The 17,688-nt window shown below is 45.7% G+C and overlaps 1 protein-coding gene across 5 annotated transcripts in view; it reads right to left on the bottom strand.

Annotated features, from left to right (window-relative positions):
• Positions 1 to 17,688, bottom strand: part of LOC122556773 (A-type potassium channel modulatory protein KCNIP1-like) — a 626,836-nt gene that overhangs the window by 49,603 nt on the left and 559,545 nt on the right. For all 5 annotated transcript variants that reach the window (XM_087995057.1, XM_087995056.1, XM_043703920.2 and 2 more), the window contains exons 3-4: positions 6,134 to 6,203; positions 4,040 to 4,110 (exon numbers count right to left, since the gene is read on the bottom strand). In XM_087995057.1, coding sequence (XP_087851183.1) covers positions 4,040 to 4,110; positions 6,134 to 6,203 — 141 coding nt within the window. The remainder of the gene's footprint in view (positions 1 to 4,039; positions 4,111 to 6,133; positions 6,204 to 17,688) is intronic.

The raw sequence follows: 17,688 nt of genomic DNA on the forward strand, positions 1-17,688 counted from the left end.
TCTCTACCCTTCAGGAAAACCTACCCCATTCCTCCACCGCCAGATCCAACCAACAATGCCATCCCCTCCATGGATCTGACAACTACCCTCACCCGCCTTCCACATAAACTGATTTCTGCCATCCCTGGCATCCTGCTCTGGATTCCTCCTACAGTCCAAAGATGTGTAGGTTAGATGGACTGGCTATGCTAAATTGTCCACATTGTCCAGGCATTTGCAGGTTAGGTGGATTAGCCATGGGGAATGCAGGGTTACAGGGAGAGATTTGGGGGGGGGGGCAGGTCTGGGTGGGATGCTCTTTGGAGGGTTAGTGTGGACTCGACGAGCTGAATGGCCTGCTTCCATACTGTAGGGATTCAATGATCCTAAAGATTTCAATCCAGGTCTCCAGAACATTACCTGGGTTTTGGATTAATAGTCTAATGCCAGTACCACTAAGCTATCACCTCCCCATGTCATTTCCATGTGATTACAAACTGAATATTAACATCTCAATGATGGTGACGTGAGCATCAATGACTTTAAAAAGAGGCTAATTCTGGCTCAAGATGACCCACAATTTTGGCTGTGGGAGGAGGGAAACATTCTTCATCATCTGTCACGTCAGTGTGGTGATGTTGTCCTCTCAATGTAAGGTTACAACGAACAAGAACAAAGAACAGGAACGGACCCCAAGACTACATGATGCCTTTCTGAACTGAAAACATACTGCCTCAACAGAATCCATATCCCTTTTTTCCCTGCCAATACATATTTCTGTCAAGGTGCCTCTTAAAATTTGCCATTGTATCCAGCTTCACCACCTCCTCTGGCATCACATTTTAGGTACTTACTTGCCTCTCATCTCTTTTAAACTTACCTCTTTTTACTTTAAACCTAGGTCCCCTGGTAATTGACATTTCTACCTTGGGAAAAAGACTATCTACGTCTCACATAATTTTGTAAACATCTATCAGGTCACCCTTCAGCCTCCGATGTTAAGTGAAAACAAACCAGGTTTGTCCAATCTCTCCTCATAGCTAGTTCCTTCCAAACCAGGCAACCTCCTGGTTAACTATTTATGTAGCCTCTCCAAAGTCTCCATATCCTTTGCATAATGTGGCAACCAGAACTGTACCCCAAATTCCAAATGTGGGCGACACGGTGGTTAGCACTGCTGCCTCACAGCGCCAGAGACCTGGGTTCAATTCCCGCCTCTGGCGACTGACTGTGTGGAGTTTGCACATTCTCCCCATGTCTGCGTGGGTTTCCTCCGGGTGCTCCGGTTTCCTCCCACAGTCCAAAGATGTGCAGGTCAGGTGAATTGGCCATGCTAAATTGCCCGTAGTGTTAGGTGAAGGGGTAAACGTATGGGTGGATTGCGCTTCGGCGGGTCGGTGTGGACTTGTTGGGCTGAAGGGCCTGTTTCCACACTGTAAGTAATCTAATCTAAGGTTCTATACAGCTGCAACATGACTTGCCAATTTTTATACCCTATGCCCCAACTGATGAAGGCAAGCATGACATTCACCTCTTGACCACCTTATCCACTTCTGATCCACTACATTTCGTGGTTGATGTGGGTTTGAGAATGGGAAGGGGGTCAGAGCGCAGCAGGAACCGCCTTGCTGATGCAATGTGCTGGTCACACAGCCAGCATGGTACCTTCACCACGTTGGTGTCCAAGGTGAGGTTGAAGCTGAGAGAATACTGGAGATATGGTTCTCGTTATCAGGGTGTAGTCTATCTTATTGTGTGGAGGAGTGTGTGCAGCCCTTACCTGCAGGGTATACCACCACTGACTGTTCTCAGTGTTGAAAACCTCCCCTGCTTCTTGTGTTCCCAACATGGGTTATTTCCAGCATGGGACCAGTGCCCAGTTGCTAGTCGGGTGGTAGTCACGGTAGCTGCCTTCCTCAGGTGGATGAGGGAGGAGGGGGTCACAGGCAAGACCAGGAGTAACAGGAGGCCAAGAGACACCCTGATCAAGGAGAATTTGCAACTGCAAGGCCACTCATGATTTGGAGGTGCTGGTGTTGGACTGGGGTGTACAAAGTTAAAAGTCACACAATACCAGGTTATAGTCCAAAATATTTAATTGTAAGCACACTAGCTTTTGGAGCGGCAGTCCTTCATCAGGTGGTTCACAACCACCTGATGAAGGAGCGGCGCTTCGAAAGCTAGTGCTTCCAATTAAACCTGTTGGACTATAACCTGGTGTTGTGTGATTTTTAACTCAGAGTGTGTGGTATGCACAGGAGGAGAAAGTGAGGTCTGCAGATGCTGGAGATCAAAGTTGAAACTTTATTGCTGGAACAGCCCGACCTCAAATTCACCTGGTCCACCCCGACCTCAAATTCACCTGGACAGTCTCGGACTCCTCCCTCCCCTTCCTAGACCTTTCTGTTTCTATCTCAGGCGACCGAATCAACACGGACATTTACTACAAACCAACCGACTCCCACAGCTACCTGGACTACACCTCCTCCCATCCTGCCCCCTGTAAAAACGCCATCCCATTCTCCCAATTCCTTCGTCTCCGCCGCATCTGCTCCCAGGAGGACCAGTTCAAAATACGTACAACACAGATGGCCTCCTTCTTCAAGGACCGCAATTTCCCCCCCGACGTGGTCGACGGTGCCCTCCACCGCATCTCCTCCACTTCCCGCTCCTCCGCCCTTGAGCCCTGCCCCTCCAACCGCCACCAGGACAGAACCCCACTGGTCCTCACCTACCACCCCACCAATCTCCATGTACAGCGCATCATCCGCCGTCACTTCCGCCACCTCCAAACAGACCCCAGCACCAAGGATATATTTCCCTCCCCTCCCCTATCAGCTTTCCGTAGAGACCACTCCCTCCGCGACTCCCTTGTCAGATCCACACCCCCCACCGACCCAATCTCCACTCCCGGCACCTTCCCTTGCAACCGCAGGAGGTGCAACACTTGCGCCCACACCTCCCCCCTCACTTCTCTCCAAGGCCCCAAAGGAAACTTCCAAATCCGCCACAGATTCACCTGCACCTCCACCCACATCATCTACTGCATCCGTTGCAGCCGGTGTGGCCTCCTCTATATTGGGGAGACAGGCCGCCTACTTGCGGAGCGATTCAGAGAGCACCTCTGGGCCACCCGGACGAACCAACCCAACCACCCTGTAGCACAGCATTTCAACTCCCCCTCCCACTCCACCGAGGATATGCAGGTCATTGGACTCATCCACCGCCAAACCACAACAACGCGACGGTCGGAGGAGGAGCGTCTTATCTTCCGACTGGGAACCCTCCAACCACAGGGGATGAACTTGGACTTCACCAGTTTCTTCATCCCCCCTCCCCCCACCTTGTCTCAGCCGAATCCCTCCAGCCCGGCACCGCCTTCCTGACCTGCAGTCTTCTTCTTGACCTCTCCGCCTCCATCCTACTCCGACCTATCACCCTCACCTTGACCTCTTTCCACTTATCACATTTCCAACGCCCCTCCTCCAAGTCCCTCCTCCCTACCTTTTATCTTCTCCTGCTGAACACTCTCTGCTCATTCCTGAAGAAGGGCCTGTGCCCGAAACGTCGAATCTCCTGTTCCCTGGATGTTGCCTGACCGAGTATGCACAGGAGGACCAGAGATGTTCATCCCTCTTACATTTCCTGGGAAGAGTGAGGCACATAGTTGGCCTTCGCTCTGTATGTCTCAGGACAATATAAAAAAACTGTGTCAGATTTCAGAACTGGGCCTGAGGACTGAAGGAGTTGGGTTGGGGGGGGGAGGTGGTGGAAGAACATCCCCTAATTCCAATGATGTTAACCAGCTCCCTCACAGTCACTCTGTAACCACTCTCCAACCAAAGCCCTGTGTTACTGTCTGTATCTCTACTGATGTTAATCTAGATCCCTCACACTGTCATTCAGTAACCCCTAGAGCCCTGTGTTAAGGAATGTATCTTTAGTCGTGTTTATTGAGTTCCCTCACACTTGGTTGAGCTTAATCATTCTATTCTGTATTTAGTGTAAACACAGTTGCAAATCGTCATGCAGTGACCAGTTATCATGGAAGAAGAGTTACCTCAAATTTGATGGATCCGTTATGTGCACTGTCAAAAGCATTGAAGAGGTAATGCGCATACATGCTGGCATCTGGAAGAAAAGACAGACGTAATAAGAAATCATTCACCGGAGCCTAGAACTGGTCACAATTATGGATAGTCATCTCTGTAACTGCTTTCTGCAATAATTCATTCAAATCTTTGACTGCTGTCTTTAGTAATTCCATATGTCTTTTACTGCTCTCTGTAATAATTGATTACATTCTGTTAGTCTCTTACAATTCATCACAGCCTGAAGCTGCACTTCATAATAAATCACTGCAGTTTGAAGATGTTTTCTGTAATAATTCATTACAGCCTGTATTACTCTGTTATACCCTGTTCATGTACTCTAACATCTACTCTGTTCTAATTCACTGCAGTCTGTAACTTCACTCTAATAATAATTACGGTTTGTAAATGCACTCTGTAATAATTCCTTACAGTTTGTTTTTCTGTATTCTAAAACAATATATTGCACGCTGTAACTGGTCTCTGTTATAATAAATTAAAGTCTGTAACTGCTCTATTATAATACACTGCATCTGTAACAGCATTTTACATTAATCCCTCAGACTGTAATTGCTATCTATAATAATTTATTACACTCTGTAACTAATCCCTGCAATAATAAATTACAGTCTGTAACTTTAGTCTCTAGCTGCTCTCTACAATAATTATCTACTGTCTCCAACTGCTCTCTATTGTAATTCAGTTACAGTTTGTATCTATTCACTGTAAAAATTAATTATTAGCCATTACTATGCGATTGTTTAATTTATGAGAATGTGCCCTTGGGATCTTTTTGATTTAGATTCCCTTTGCAGTAATGTTGGAGGTTTCTTTCCTGGATCTGTCTCAGGGCCCTCCTAGCTGAGCTATCTGATATGCATGGTGGGCAGTTGTTCTGGTTTAACTCCATGGTTTAACAGGCAGCCTGCACCTATTGTTGTAATTCAGATTGAAGGCTGGTGCTTGGGGTTGTGTGCGGAACAAGACTTGACCAGTCAGAGCAGAGGACACCACCTGAGAGTGAAGTGGGAAAGTTCAGTAGAAAATATAACCCTCAGATTCATGGGCTCGCGTTAGAGCCAAAATATCAACAATACCATTTTACATTCGCCATGAACCTTCACCCTTTCAATTGTAGGAGAGATGGTATGTGTGGTGAGTAACCAATCTGCTTCCATGATTTAGTCAATCATCGAAATATGATAATGAGCCAGCACAGTTCTGGTTTTCACTCTATTCCAACAGAGATTCTGGCCAAGTGGGTTTTGGGAACCCATCAGCTGAAGGGTGCATAGAACAGGTACCTGGATTCACATCACTGCTTGGGGGTCAGCTGGAGCAGGAATGCCACATCTAACACTCTGGTCCGATAAAATAATCTGTTTCTGCTCTGGGATCAGACACAAATCAACATCTACACTGACAATCTGATTCCTTGCAAACACGTCCTGTTCCATCAACCCTCTGCCAAACTATCAGATAGGAAGCAGCAACCTTCTTTCTTTTCACCAATCTCTTGCACCCCTCATCATCCAATTCCTGATTGTGAGGGTTACCTACTTTTTGTGACTCTCAGTTGAGCTGGCTGTGAAGCTAAACACTTTCCATTCACTCCCCTCCAGTAGCTTTGGGTATTCAAGAAGGACAGGGTGTGGTTGAAGAAGTTAGCCATGATTCTTCAAATGTAACTTTGATGGATTCCTTTCAGAAAAAGAATATTTTGGAAAACACTACCTGAGGAAGATGACAGATGATGTTTAGTCTTTGCAGATAGATTGGGAAGGTCAGGTGACCTTGGAGCCTGTATTTCATAATGCTCTCTATCACCAGAGAAACACCCACCTTCTGCCTGGGTCTGTTCAGAGCAGTATGAAGGCAATTACTTGGTATTTCCATTATAATTGCTTCAGGACTGGCAGATGATAAAATAAGTGAGCTTGGGTTTTCATTCTTCAAACAACTCCCATTACCTCAAGCTGCTCATTTCATGGATTCAGGACCTTATGAAACAACAATTGGAGTTTCCTTGTATATTGGAATGTTTTGATGGAACTATCACTCACCTCCCTGTGGAAAGAACTGTGAATAAATTTGCTTAAAGGTCTCCTCATTGACAACTCCACTGGGACATTCCTGGGGAAAAAAGAACAAACAACAAATGAAATGAAGCTTGGAGATGCGGAATTCGAGGACCAATGTTCAATGACTTGAGGGAAAATTACATTGAGCTTTGGTGAATGAGACCCTGAGAATGCAGACCAAACGATTCTGAGGTAGCTTGTTCATTTGGATACAGAGAAGATGCTCTCCCTGTTGAAGATATCTAGAACCAAGGGACATAAACAACAAGGTACCCATTTGGAGAGAGAGAGGAGGATGAATTTATTCTCCCAGAGGAACATTAAGTTTTGGAAGTTGCTCAAGAGCAGTGGAGACTGATTCATTGAATCTATTCAAAAGGCTGAATATTTAAGGCTTGCTCCAGCGAGTTAATTATAAAAGATTTTTACTGAACAAATCCATGGTGACTCTTCTGATTCCATCCTGCAAAGACCACATTATTACAATTTATTTTACTTTTGGTCTGTCGGCTTAAAGAGGAATTGGAGCATGATGAGAGTTGAAGACCACGTTGTCCTGTCCTACAATCCTGAGTGTGGAAACAGGCCATTCGGCCCAAAAAGTCCACACTGACCATCCGAAGAGTAATCCACCCAGACCCATCTTCCTACCCTTTTACTCCTGACTAATACACCTAACCTATACACCCCTGAACACTATGGGCAATTTGGCATGGCCAATTCACCTAACCTGCGCATCTTTTGGACTGTCGGAAAAAAAACTGGAGCACCCAGAGGAAACCCACACAGCCAGTCGCCCGAGACTGGAATTGAACCTGGTTTCCTGGCATTGCGGGGTCGCATGCTAACCACTGAACCATCATGCTGTCCTGGAACAGTGAGAGCAAAAAACAGATAGTCCAGAACTGAAAGACTCTGAACGTGGGAACAATTGCTCAACAACAACGTTTTGATTGGCTTCTGACTAGATGACCATAGTTTGCGTGCAGTCAGTGGTCCAGAAACCTCTAGCCTGCAAAGAGAAAGTATGAAGAATCTTCTGCTCTCTTCTGTGTGGAGGTACTAGAAACAGATAACCTGTAACAGATAGCTGGCTGCCATTCACTTTCCCCTGCAAGCTGCCTGTTGAAGGACGAATAAAAACATCTTCAGAGACGTTGAAAGGACAAATTCTCAACCAGTGAATGATTGCCTGAACATCAACGGGGAGACAAGCTTGTGCCAACATCAAAGAATCAAAAGGAAGCAAGAGCAAGCAGCTCACTGAATCCTGTGGTCCATCCTGGTGCTTGAAAAGTGTGGGCCAGGTTTTACAAGGTGTGGCACAAACAGTGGCAATCTCACACAGATTGCCACTGTGTCCCTTTGTTTTGTGAAAGGAGAGAGCTCCAGATTTCTGACAGGAGATTCTACTCAGGGGTCCCTGAGAAAACGTGGAGCCTGTACTTTCATACTGACCGTGCTTTTAGAGTGAAGGAGGGCAGGGTATCAGGTGGGATGGGCAAGCAAGTGCCAAATATGAGTGGTGACAGCTGGGTACATAGAACATAGAAAAATACAGCGCAGTACAGGTCCTTTGGCCCTCGATGTTGTGCCGATCCAAGCCCACCTAACCTACACTAGCCCACTATCCTCCATATGCCTATCCAATGCCCGTTTAAATGCCCATAAAGAGGGAACGTCCACCACTGCTACTGGCAGGGCATTCCATGAACTCATGACTCGCTGAGTAAAGAATCTACCCCTAACATCTGTCCTATACCTATCACCCCTTAATTTAAAGCTATGCCCCTCGTAATAGCTGACTCCATACGTGGAAAAAGGTTCTCATGGTCAACCCTATCTAAACCTCTAATCATCTTGTACACCTCTATCAAGTCACCCCTAAACCTTCTTTTCTCCAATGAAAACAGCCCCAAGTGCCTCAGCCTTTCCTCATACGATCTTCCTACCATACCAGGCAATATCCTGGTAAACCTCCTCTGCACCCGTTCCAGTGCCTCCACATCCTTCCTATAGTATGGCGACCAAAACTGCACCAGAGTCTTATACAATTGCAACATGACCTCAGGACTCCGGAACTCAATTCCTCTACCAATAAAAGCCAGTACGCCATATGCCTTCTTCACCGCACTATTTACCTGGGTGGCAACTTTCAGAGATCTGTGTACATGGACACCAAGATCCCTCTGCTCATCCACACTACCAAGTATCCGACCATTAGCCCAATATCCCATCTTTTTGTTACTCTTCCCAAAGTGAATCACCTCACACTTACCTACATTGAACTCCATTTGCCACCTTTCTGCCCAGCTCTGCAGGTTATCTATATCCCGCTGTAACCTGACACATCCTTCCTCACTGTCAACAACTCCACCGACTTTCGCATTATCCGCAAACTTGCTCACCCAACCTTCTAGCCCCTCCTCCAGGTCATTTATAAAACTGACAAACAGCAATGCTCCCAAAACAGATCCTTGTGGAACACCGCTAGTAACTGCACTCCAAGATGAACCTTTACCATCAACTACTACCCTCTGTCTTCTTCCAGCCAGCCAATTCCTAATCCAAACCTCCAACTCACCCTCAATGCCATACCACCGTATTTTTTGCAGTAGCCTACCATGGGGAACCTTATCAAACGCCTTACTAAAATCCATATACACCACATCTACCGCTTTACCCTCGTCCACCTCCTTAGCCACCTTCTCAAAGAATTCAATAAGGTTTGTGAGGCACGACCTGCCCTTCACAAAACCATGTTGACTATCCTTGATCTCATTATCCCTATCCAGATGTTCATAAATCCTATCCCTTACAATTCTCTCTAAGACTTTGCCCACAAAAGAAGTGAGACTCACCGGCCTATAGTTACTAGGGTTATCCCTACTCCCCTTCTTGAACAAGGGAACCACATTTGCTACCCTCCAGTCTTCTAGCACTATTCCTGTAGACAACGAGGACATAAAAATCAAGGCCAATGGCTCTGCAAACTCCTCCCTTGCTTCCCAGAGAATCCTAGGATAAATGCCATCAGGCCCAGGGGACTTATCTATTTTCACCCTTTCCAGAATTTCCAACACCTCTTCCATACATACCTCAAAGCCGTCCATTTTAATTAATTGTGACTCAGTATTCACATCGGCAACAATGTCCTGTTCCTGATTGAATGCTGACGAAAAGTATTCATTCAGTGTCTCCCCAATCTCCTCAGCCTCCACATGCAACTTCCCACTACTATCCTTGACTTGACCTATTCCTACCCGAGTCATTCTTTTATTCCTGACATACCTATAGAAAGCCTTTGGGTTTTCCCTAATCCTACCAACTAAGGACTTTTTATGTCCCCTCCTTGCTGCTCTTAGCTCTCTCTTCAGATCCTTCCTGGCTACCTTATAACTCTCAATCGCCCCAATTGAACCTTCACGCCTCATCTTTACATAGGCCGTCCTCTTCCCTTTTACAAGGGATTCCAATTCCTTATTAAACCACGGCTCCCTCACATGACCCTTTCCTCCCTGCCTGACAGGTACATACTTATCAAGGACACTCAATAGTTGCTCCTTGAACAAGCTCCACATATCAATTGCGCCCTTCTCTTGAAGCCTACTTTTCCAAGTCGTGCCTCACCGCATCATAATTTCCCTGCCCCCAGCTATAACTCTTGCCCTGCAGTGCACACTTATCCTTCTCCATCACTACAGTAAAAGTCACCGAATTGTGGTCACTGTCCCCAAAGTGCTCACCTACCTCCAATTCTAACACCTGGCCTGGTTCGTTACCCAGAACCAAATCCAGTATGGCCTCACCTCTTGTTGGCCTGTCCAAATATTGTGTCAGGAAACCCTCCTGCACACATTGGACAAACACCGACCCATCTAACGAACTCGAGCTATAGCTTTCCCAGTCAATATCTGGAAAGTTAAAGTCCCCCATAACAACCACTCTATTACTTTCACTCTTCTCCTGAATCATCTTTGCAATCCTTTCTTCTACGTCTCTAGGACTATTAGGAGGCCTGTAGAAAACTCCTAACAGGGTGCCCTCACCTTTCCTATTCCTAACCTCAGCCCAAACTACCTCAGATGGCGAGTCTTCATCCATCGTCCTTTCCGCTGCTGTAATACTATCTTTGACAAGCAATGCCATACCTCCCCCTCTTTTACCCCCACCTCTGACCCTACTAAAACACTTAAACTCTGGAACCTGCAACAGCCAATCCTGTCCCTGTTCTACCCATGTCTCTGTAATAGCCACAACATCGAAATCCCAGGTACCAACCCACGCTGCAAGTTCACCTACCTTATTTCGTATACTTCTTGCATTGAAGTATACACACTTCAAGTCACTTTCCTGTTTACAGGCTCCCTCCTTTGAGATTGATGCCATGTTCCTAACCTCCCTACACTCCAGGTCCTGCACCCTAAAGCTACAGTCTAGGTTCCCATGCCCCTGCAGAGTTAGTTTAAACCCCCCCCCCCCCCCCCCCCCCCCAAGATACAAGGATACAGTAGGAAGTATGTCAAGTGGGCAGGTTGCTAGGTCAGTAGGGTCCAGGCTGTTGGGTGTAAGATGCCAGGTAGGTAGGTTACGAAGTGAATAAAGTGTGGGTGGCCAGGGGCACCTTGGGAAGGATGCCGCATGGTTCAGGAATAGGGTGTCAGGTGGGTAAGGGGAAGTGTGCAAAGGAACCAGGTAAGTTAGGCAGAATTTAGCCAGGGTATTGGGTGTGAGAGAAATCAGTTTTGGTGGAGGGCAAGTGAGGGTGGGTGTCAGGTCCACGGATGGCATTTTGTGTTGGGTCTGGCAGTGGGGGATTGGGGTAGGTGGGGCTGGGAGGATAGAGAATGGAGGTGGATCAGTCTCAGACCAAAGGAAGGGAGTGGGTCAGTCCAGAGTGTGGGAGGGAGGTCGGATCTGAAGTGGGAGAAGGGGCCAGATCTGGAGCTGGGGGATCGAGAGAGTGGGCCTGTAGAGGAGAGAAGGAGAGGGTCAGAAGAGGGGTGTGGAGTCCCAGCGTGAGTGAGAGGGGTTGTTAAGTCAGGGACTGAATGATGTAATTGGGGGTGTGTGAAATAAGTTGGCGTTGAGTTGAATCGTTACTCAGATGTTAGACTCGACCTGATGTTACTCAGGTGTCTCATAGTCTAATCTTCCATGAGTAACTATTGTACTCAATTTCATCAGAAACCTCTGAATTGTCTGATTTAAATTGATCATTAAGAAGCCTTCCAAATGTAGGGAGATTGTTAGTGGGATTGGGCTAAATCCTTCAGAACCTACTTGGATGTGGATTCTGCAGGATATTCATGCACACCTCCTACATACACAGGGAAAACAATTGTGGAGAATATGGGCCTGTGTTTCACTAAGTTTAAAAAAAAAATTTCCCATCCTTAATATCCATATCTTATTTATCTTTGTGTGTCAGTCTATTAATCTAGTAGGGGCTAGGGCAGATTTAAGAAGGGGTACAGTTTAAGTCACAGCTTCAAAAGATTGCAATTACTACTTCCATTTTGCCATTGGTTTGAGAAAATTAGTTTGTAATAAGCTATTATATTCTTGCTAAGTATAGAAACCTGATGAGTGCTTTACTCTGAATTTGTCAATCCAGTAAACTTTGGAATAGTTTGACGAGATATTTTCACATCTGTGACAACTCTGGGAATGGTAGTCATGATTTGGAGGTGCTGGTGTTGGACTGGGATGGGCAAAGTTAAAAATCACACAACACCAGGTTATAGTCCAACAGGTTTACTTGGAGGCACTAGCTTTTGAAGCGCTGCTTCTTCATCAGGTGGTTGTGGAGCAGAATCATAAGATGCAGACTTTGTAGCAACAGGATTGCAGTGTCATGGAATGTAACATTAAACACATTTATGTCTTTCATCTTTCAGAATTATCATGTTAGTTTTGGTTCCTAAATATGTAAATCCAAGAACATTTTTAAAGTTACCTTCTCAAGATAGCGTTTAACAATAGGCGTCATCTCAGCTCAGATTGAAGGTGTGAAGTTAAAGTCTGTCTGAATTCCAGTGGTAGGTCAGACTGATTCTATTTCTAAAGTGGGATTTATGCAACCTTACATGGACTATAACCTGGCGTTGTGTGATTTTTAACTTAGGGAATATTAGGATTTGAGTTTTAGTGCACTACTCCAGAAGTCTTGAAAAAGTTTGAGAGTCTTGTGTCAGAGTATTTTGGAACAAACACAATGTTAGATTAGATGTGGAGATGGCCAATGATAAAGGGATAAAAGAAAATATCAGGTTTTATAGTGTTGAAACTATGATGGCAGTAAAAACTGCTAAAGCCTTCCAGAAGAGATGACCTGATAAAGTTACAACAGATCCCAAAAACCAGGTTGACTGAATTAGCAAGTAAACTAGAAGTGGCGTTGCCTGCCAAGGTTAAGAAGGCAGAAATAATTAAAGACAAAAAGCAGTATTTGGGCTAAATAGAGATATATGAGGTACCAAGTATTCCAAGTAGTGAGACACTGGAATCAATTCATATAGAGTTACAGTTAAAGCAGTTTGAAGCTAAAGGCAGTGGAGAAAGACAAAGGGGATGGAATTGAAAAGAATGGAATTGGAAATGAGAATGATATTGTTGCAAAAGTGGATGCCGGGAGATGAAGAAATCTCTGATGGGGAAAATTCCAGTTATAATCTGAACAGTACAGCAAGGAAATGTTTTAGGTTTGTACGGGTTTTTCCAAAATTTCAGGAAATCAACATGAAGGGATTATTTATTCCTTCTGAGAAAATAATGGATCAGGTGGGGGTGACTAAAGCAGGTAAAGTACAGGAAATTTATACTCTTACTGTCACAGGAGGTTTCTAGGGATTATGGCACTGTAACTAGGGCCTATGAGTTACCTCTAGGTGCAAATGTTTTGTAATATAAGGGAAAAGTCTAGGTAAAATAGCATTGAATTTTAAAGAGGATAGACAAGTCCCCCGGGCCTGACGGGATATATCCTAGGATTATGTGGGAAGCTAGAGAGGAAATTGCAGTACCGTTGGCAATGATCTTCTCGTCTTCACTGGCAAAGGGGGTGGTACCAGGGGACTGGAGAGTAGCGAATGTTGTGCCCCTGTTCAAAAAAGGGAATAGGGATAACCCCGGGAATTACAGGCCAGTTAGTCTTACTTCGGTGGTAGGCAAAGTAATGGAAAGGGTACTGAGGGATAGGATTTATGAGTATCTGGAAAGACACTGCTTGATTAGGGACAGCCAGCACGGATTTGTGAAGGGTAGGTCTTGCCTTACAAGTCTTATTGAATTCTTCGAGGAGGTGACCAAGCATGTGGATGAGGGAAGAGCAGTGGATGTAGTGTACATGGATTTTAGTAAGGCATTTGATAAGGTTCCCCATGGTAGGCTTATGCGGAAAGTCAGGAGGCATGGGATAGAGGGAAATTTGGCCAATTGGATAGAAAACTGGCTAACCGGTCGAAGGCAGAGAGTGGTGGTAGATGGTAAATACTCAGCCTGGAGCCCAGTTACAAGTGGAGTTCCGCAGGGATCAGTTCTGGGTCCTCTGCTGTTTGTAATTTTTATTAATGACTTGGATGAGGGAGTCGAAGGGTGGGTCAGTAAATTTGCAGATGATACGAAGATTGGTGGAGTTGTGGATAGTGAGGAGGGCTGTTGTCGGCTGCAAAGGGACTTAGATATGATGCAGAGCAGGGCTGAGGAGTGGCAGATGGAGTTCAACCCTGCCAAGTGTGAGGTTGTCCATTTTGGAAAGATAAATAAGAATGCGGAATACAGGGTTAACGGTAGGGTCCTTAGTGAGGTGGAGGAACAGAGGGATCTTGGGGTCTATGTTCATAAATGTTTGAAAGTTGCCACTCAGGTGGATAGAGCTTGTAAGAAGGCCTATGGTGTATTAGCGTTCATTAGCAGAGGGATTGAATTCAAGAGTCGTGAAGTGATGTTGCAACTGTACAGGACTTTGGTTAGGCCACATTTGGAGTACTGTGTGCAGTTCTGGTCACCTCACTTTAGAAAAGATGTGGAAGCTTTGGAGTGGGTGCAGAGGAGATTTACCAGGATGTTGCCTGGAATGGAGAATAGGTCGTATGAGGATAGGATGAGAGTGCTAGGCCTTTTCTCGTTGGAACGGCGAAGGATGAGGGGTGACTTGATAGAGGTTTATAAGATGATCAGAGGAATAGATAGAGTAGACAGTCAGAAACTTTTTCCCCGGGTACAACAGAGTGTTACAAGGGGACATAAATTTAAGGTGAAGGGTGGAAGGTATAGGGGAGATGTCAGGGGTGGGTTCTTTACCCAGAGAGTGGTGGGGGCATGGAATGCGCTGCCCGTGGGAGTGGTGGAGTCGGAATCATTGGCGACCTTTAAGCGGCATTTGGATAGGTACATGGATGGGTACTTAATCTAGGTTAGAAGTTCGGCACAACATCGTGGGCCGAAGGGCCTGTTCTGTGCTGTATTGTTCTATGTTCTATGTTCTATGTTCAAAGTAATTTTGACAGGGGGGTGGATATGAACATTCAGAGTTGAAGTCATTTACAAAGCTCTAAAAGAGATCATTCTCGAGGAATAATTTAACAACGTACTATCTTATGTAATTTTTAAAAATCCATTGAAGACCAAACGGTTGCAACCTCTTGATAGACAGCAATAATAGCTAATGACTGAGATAAAAAAAGAAACATAACATTCAACCCCGGGTGGCATAGTGACACAGTGGTTCGCACTGCTGCCTCACAGCACCAGGGCCCTGGGTTTGATTCCAGGTTTCGCTGACAGTCTGTGTGGAGCTTGCACCTTCTCTTCATGTCTGTGTTGGTTTCTGCTGGGTGCCCACAGATGTGCAGGTGGATTGGCCATGCTGTAGTGTCCCGGGATGTGCAGGCTAGGTGGATTAACCATGGGACATGCAGGGTTACAGGGATGGGTTGGGTCTGGGTGGGATGCTCTTTGGAGTGACAAAACAGACTCGACAGGTCAACTGGCCTCTCTCTGCATTGTAGGGATTCTATGATTTTTCAGACTCCCTAATACATTCCATAAGGAGGGAGGATCAGAAGATATCATAAAATCAGCACATGAAATACCAATTTCAAGGAATGTAGGAATACGCAAAACTCATGCATCAATAAACACTTTGCATGTCCAAGTGATTAAAACAACATGGTTTTAAGTCCCCCCTCCCAAACACATTCTTAACAAACACCAAGCTATCGAAAACAATATGGATGAACTCAGATCTAGACTTGAGGAGAAAGTGAGGTCTGCAGATGCTGGAGATCAGAGCTGAAAATGTGTTGCTGGAACAGCGCAGCAGGTCCGGCAGCATCCAGGGAACAGGAAGAAGGGCTTATGCCCGAAACGTCGATTCTCCTGTTCCCTGGATGCTGCCTGACCTGCTGCGCTGTTCCAGCAACACATTTTCAGCTCAGATCTAGACTTACCTTCCAGAGGCAGATGAGAGACTGCTGTGTGCTCTGTCTTACAGAGAGATGAATCACTCCTGCCATACCTGACTGTGCCTTGCAAGGGACCGCACAGCATCCTCAGGTAAAGCAAAGGGAAGAATTGTATGCTTCCTAATTGTGACGATGTTGCTGTCATTTTAAAAAGGTTATTTTGAAGTGAGGTTGTAAAGGCAGAGGTGCCAGACAGTCCAGGGAGCTAGATAGCTAAAACAATTTAAGGGTAGTAGCCAGTTCTCCCAGTTCAGGGTTTCTAGTTTGTTTTAGCTGTAGCACTCACAAGGTGTTTGAGTCCCAGAAGGGACTCAAATGATAATAAATGATTCCTCACTGACTTTCTCTGCAATCTGTCTCTGGATGTTGTTTCTTCCTGCCTGTAAGAATCTGTATTTGAAATTATCTTTCTGCCAAGGGGTGTTTCTATATTGGAACAGCTCCTTCGTTAAGTTGCTGTATCAGGTTGGCTAAGTGTTCCAATAGTTAAGGTTTTCTAAATTCTGCTTCCTTTTGCTTATGTTTCAACTGTAGTGTTTAAATAAATTCTGTTTTGCTTAAAGCCGAGTGGTTTGACCAGCTGCATCACACTTGGAACACCCACTTCACATCTGCCTTTAAAATAAGAAAAAGTTAGGGTCTAGACTACCTTCTTAAAATATTTTGAGGAGGGTCTAACACTAATGAACACCTCTTGATGCTCAGATGTGGTGACCCTGGTGAGCCACTGCTCCCCGGCCCTGAAATACCTTACAGTGAAATGCCATCCTGACAGCACTCTACATACCACCCCATGCGGATCTGAAGAATGCCCCGATGAAATTTACACAGCAACAAATTCTCTGTAAACAAAATTCCCTGAGACTTTATCATGGCCGGTCACTTTAACCAAGCCAGCCTCAAGAGGGTGCTGCCAAAGTACCACCAACACATCACCTGCCCACACTAGAGGACCGAAAATCCTGGAGCACTACTGCACAACCATCAAAGACGCCTACCGCTCCATCCCCTGCTCCCACTTTGGAAAATCAGATCACAGCATCGTGTTCCCCCTCCCAGCTTACAAACAGAAACTGAAACGGGAGGATCCTTCGCAGGAAGTAACACAATGCTGATCCGAGGCTCTGGAAGAGCTTCTCCAGGACTGCCTGGAATCAATGGATTGGACCATGTTCAAGAACACAGCAGACAGCCTAGATGAGTATGCCACCATTGTCATGGACTTCATTAGCAAGTGCATGGAGCGCTGTGTACCAACCAAGTCAATCTGGGTGTTCCTCAATCGGAAACCCCTTGGATGAATTGGGAAATCCATTCCCTGCTGAAGACCAGGCATGCGCATTCTAGTTGGATGACCCAGACGTATACAGAAAATCCACATATGACCTCCACAAAGCCATCAGGAATGACAAGAGGCAGTACCAGACCAAGTTAGAGGCCCAAACCAACCATACCCACACCTGTCACCTGTGGCAAGGTCGAAACAACATTACAGGATACAAAATGTAGCAGAGCAAGATAGCAGACAAAGACACATTCCTCCTTGATGCACTCACTGCATTCTATGTTCGGTTTGAGCAGAATACCAGTGGCAAGGTAACACCTAGCCCAACAGTCCCAGACGCACCTGTTCCCACTGTCACTGCTGCAGATGTCAGATTGGTCTTCCTGGGAGTCAACCTAAAGAAAGTTGAACACTTAGGACGTGTGCGGACCAACTGGCGGAGGTCTTCACCAACATCTTGAACCTCTTCCTCCTAGAAACCAAAGTCCTCACCTGCTTCAAGAAGACCATCATCATCCCAGTACCTAAGAATTCACATGCAATGTGCCTTTATGATGATCACCCCGTGGCTCTGACCTCCACAATCATGAAGTGCTTCAAGAGGCTGGTCATAGCCCACATCAACTCGAGTCTCTCAGCCAGCTTCCATCCCCTACCAGTTGACCTATCAACGTAACAGACTGATCTCACAACTCCGAGTCCTAGGTCTCAGCTCTGTCTCTGTAACTGGATCCTTAGCTTCCTAATCCATCAACTACAATCAGTGAAGATAGACAACTGCACCT

Source organism: Chiloscyllium plagiosum, unplaced genomic scaffold (genome assembly GCF_037043375.1).
Source record: "Chiloscyllium plagiosum isolate Xiang-an unplaced genomic scaffold, Cpla_swu_hap1 HiC_scaffold_16, whole genome shotgun sequence".
NCBI classification, from domain to species: domain Eukaryota; kingdom Metazoa; phylum Chordata; class Chondrichthyes; order Orectolobiformes; family Hemiscylliidae; genus Chiloscyllium; species Chiloscyllium plagiosum.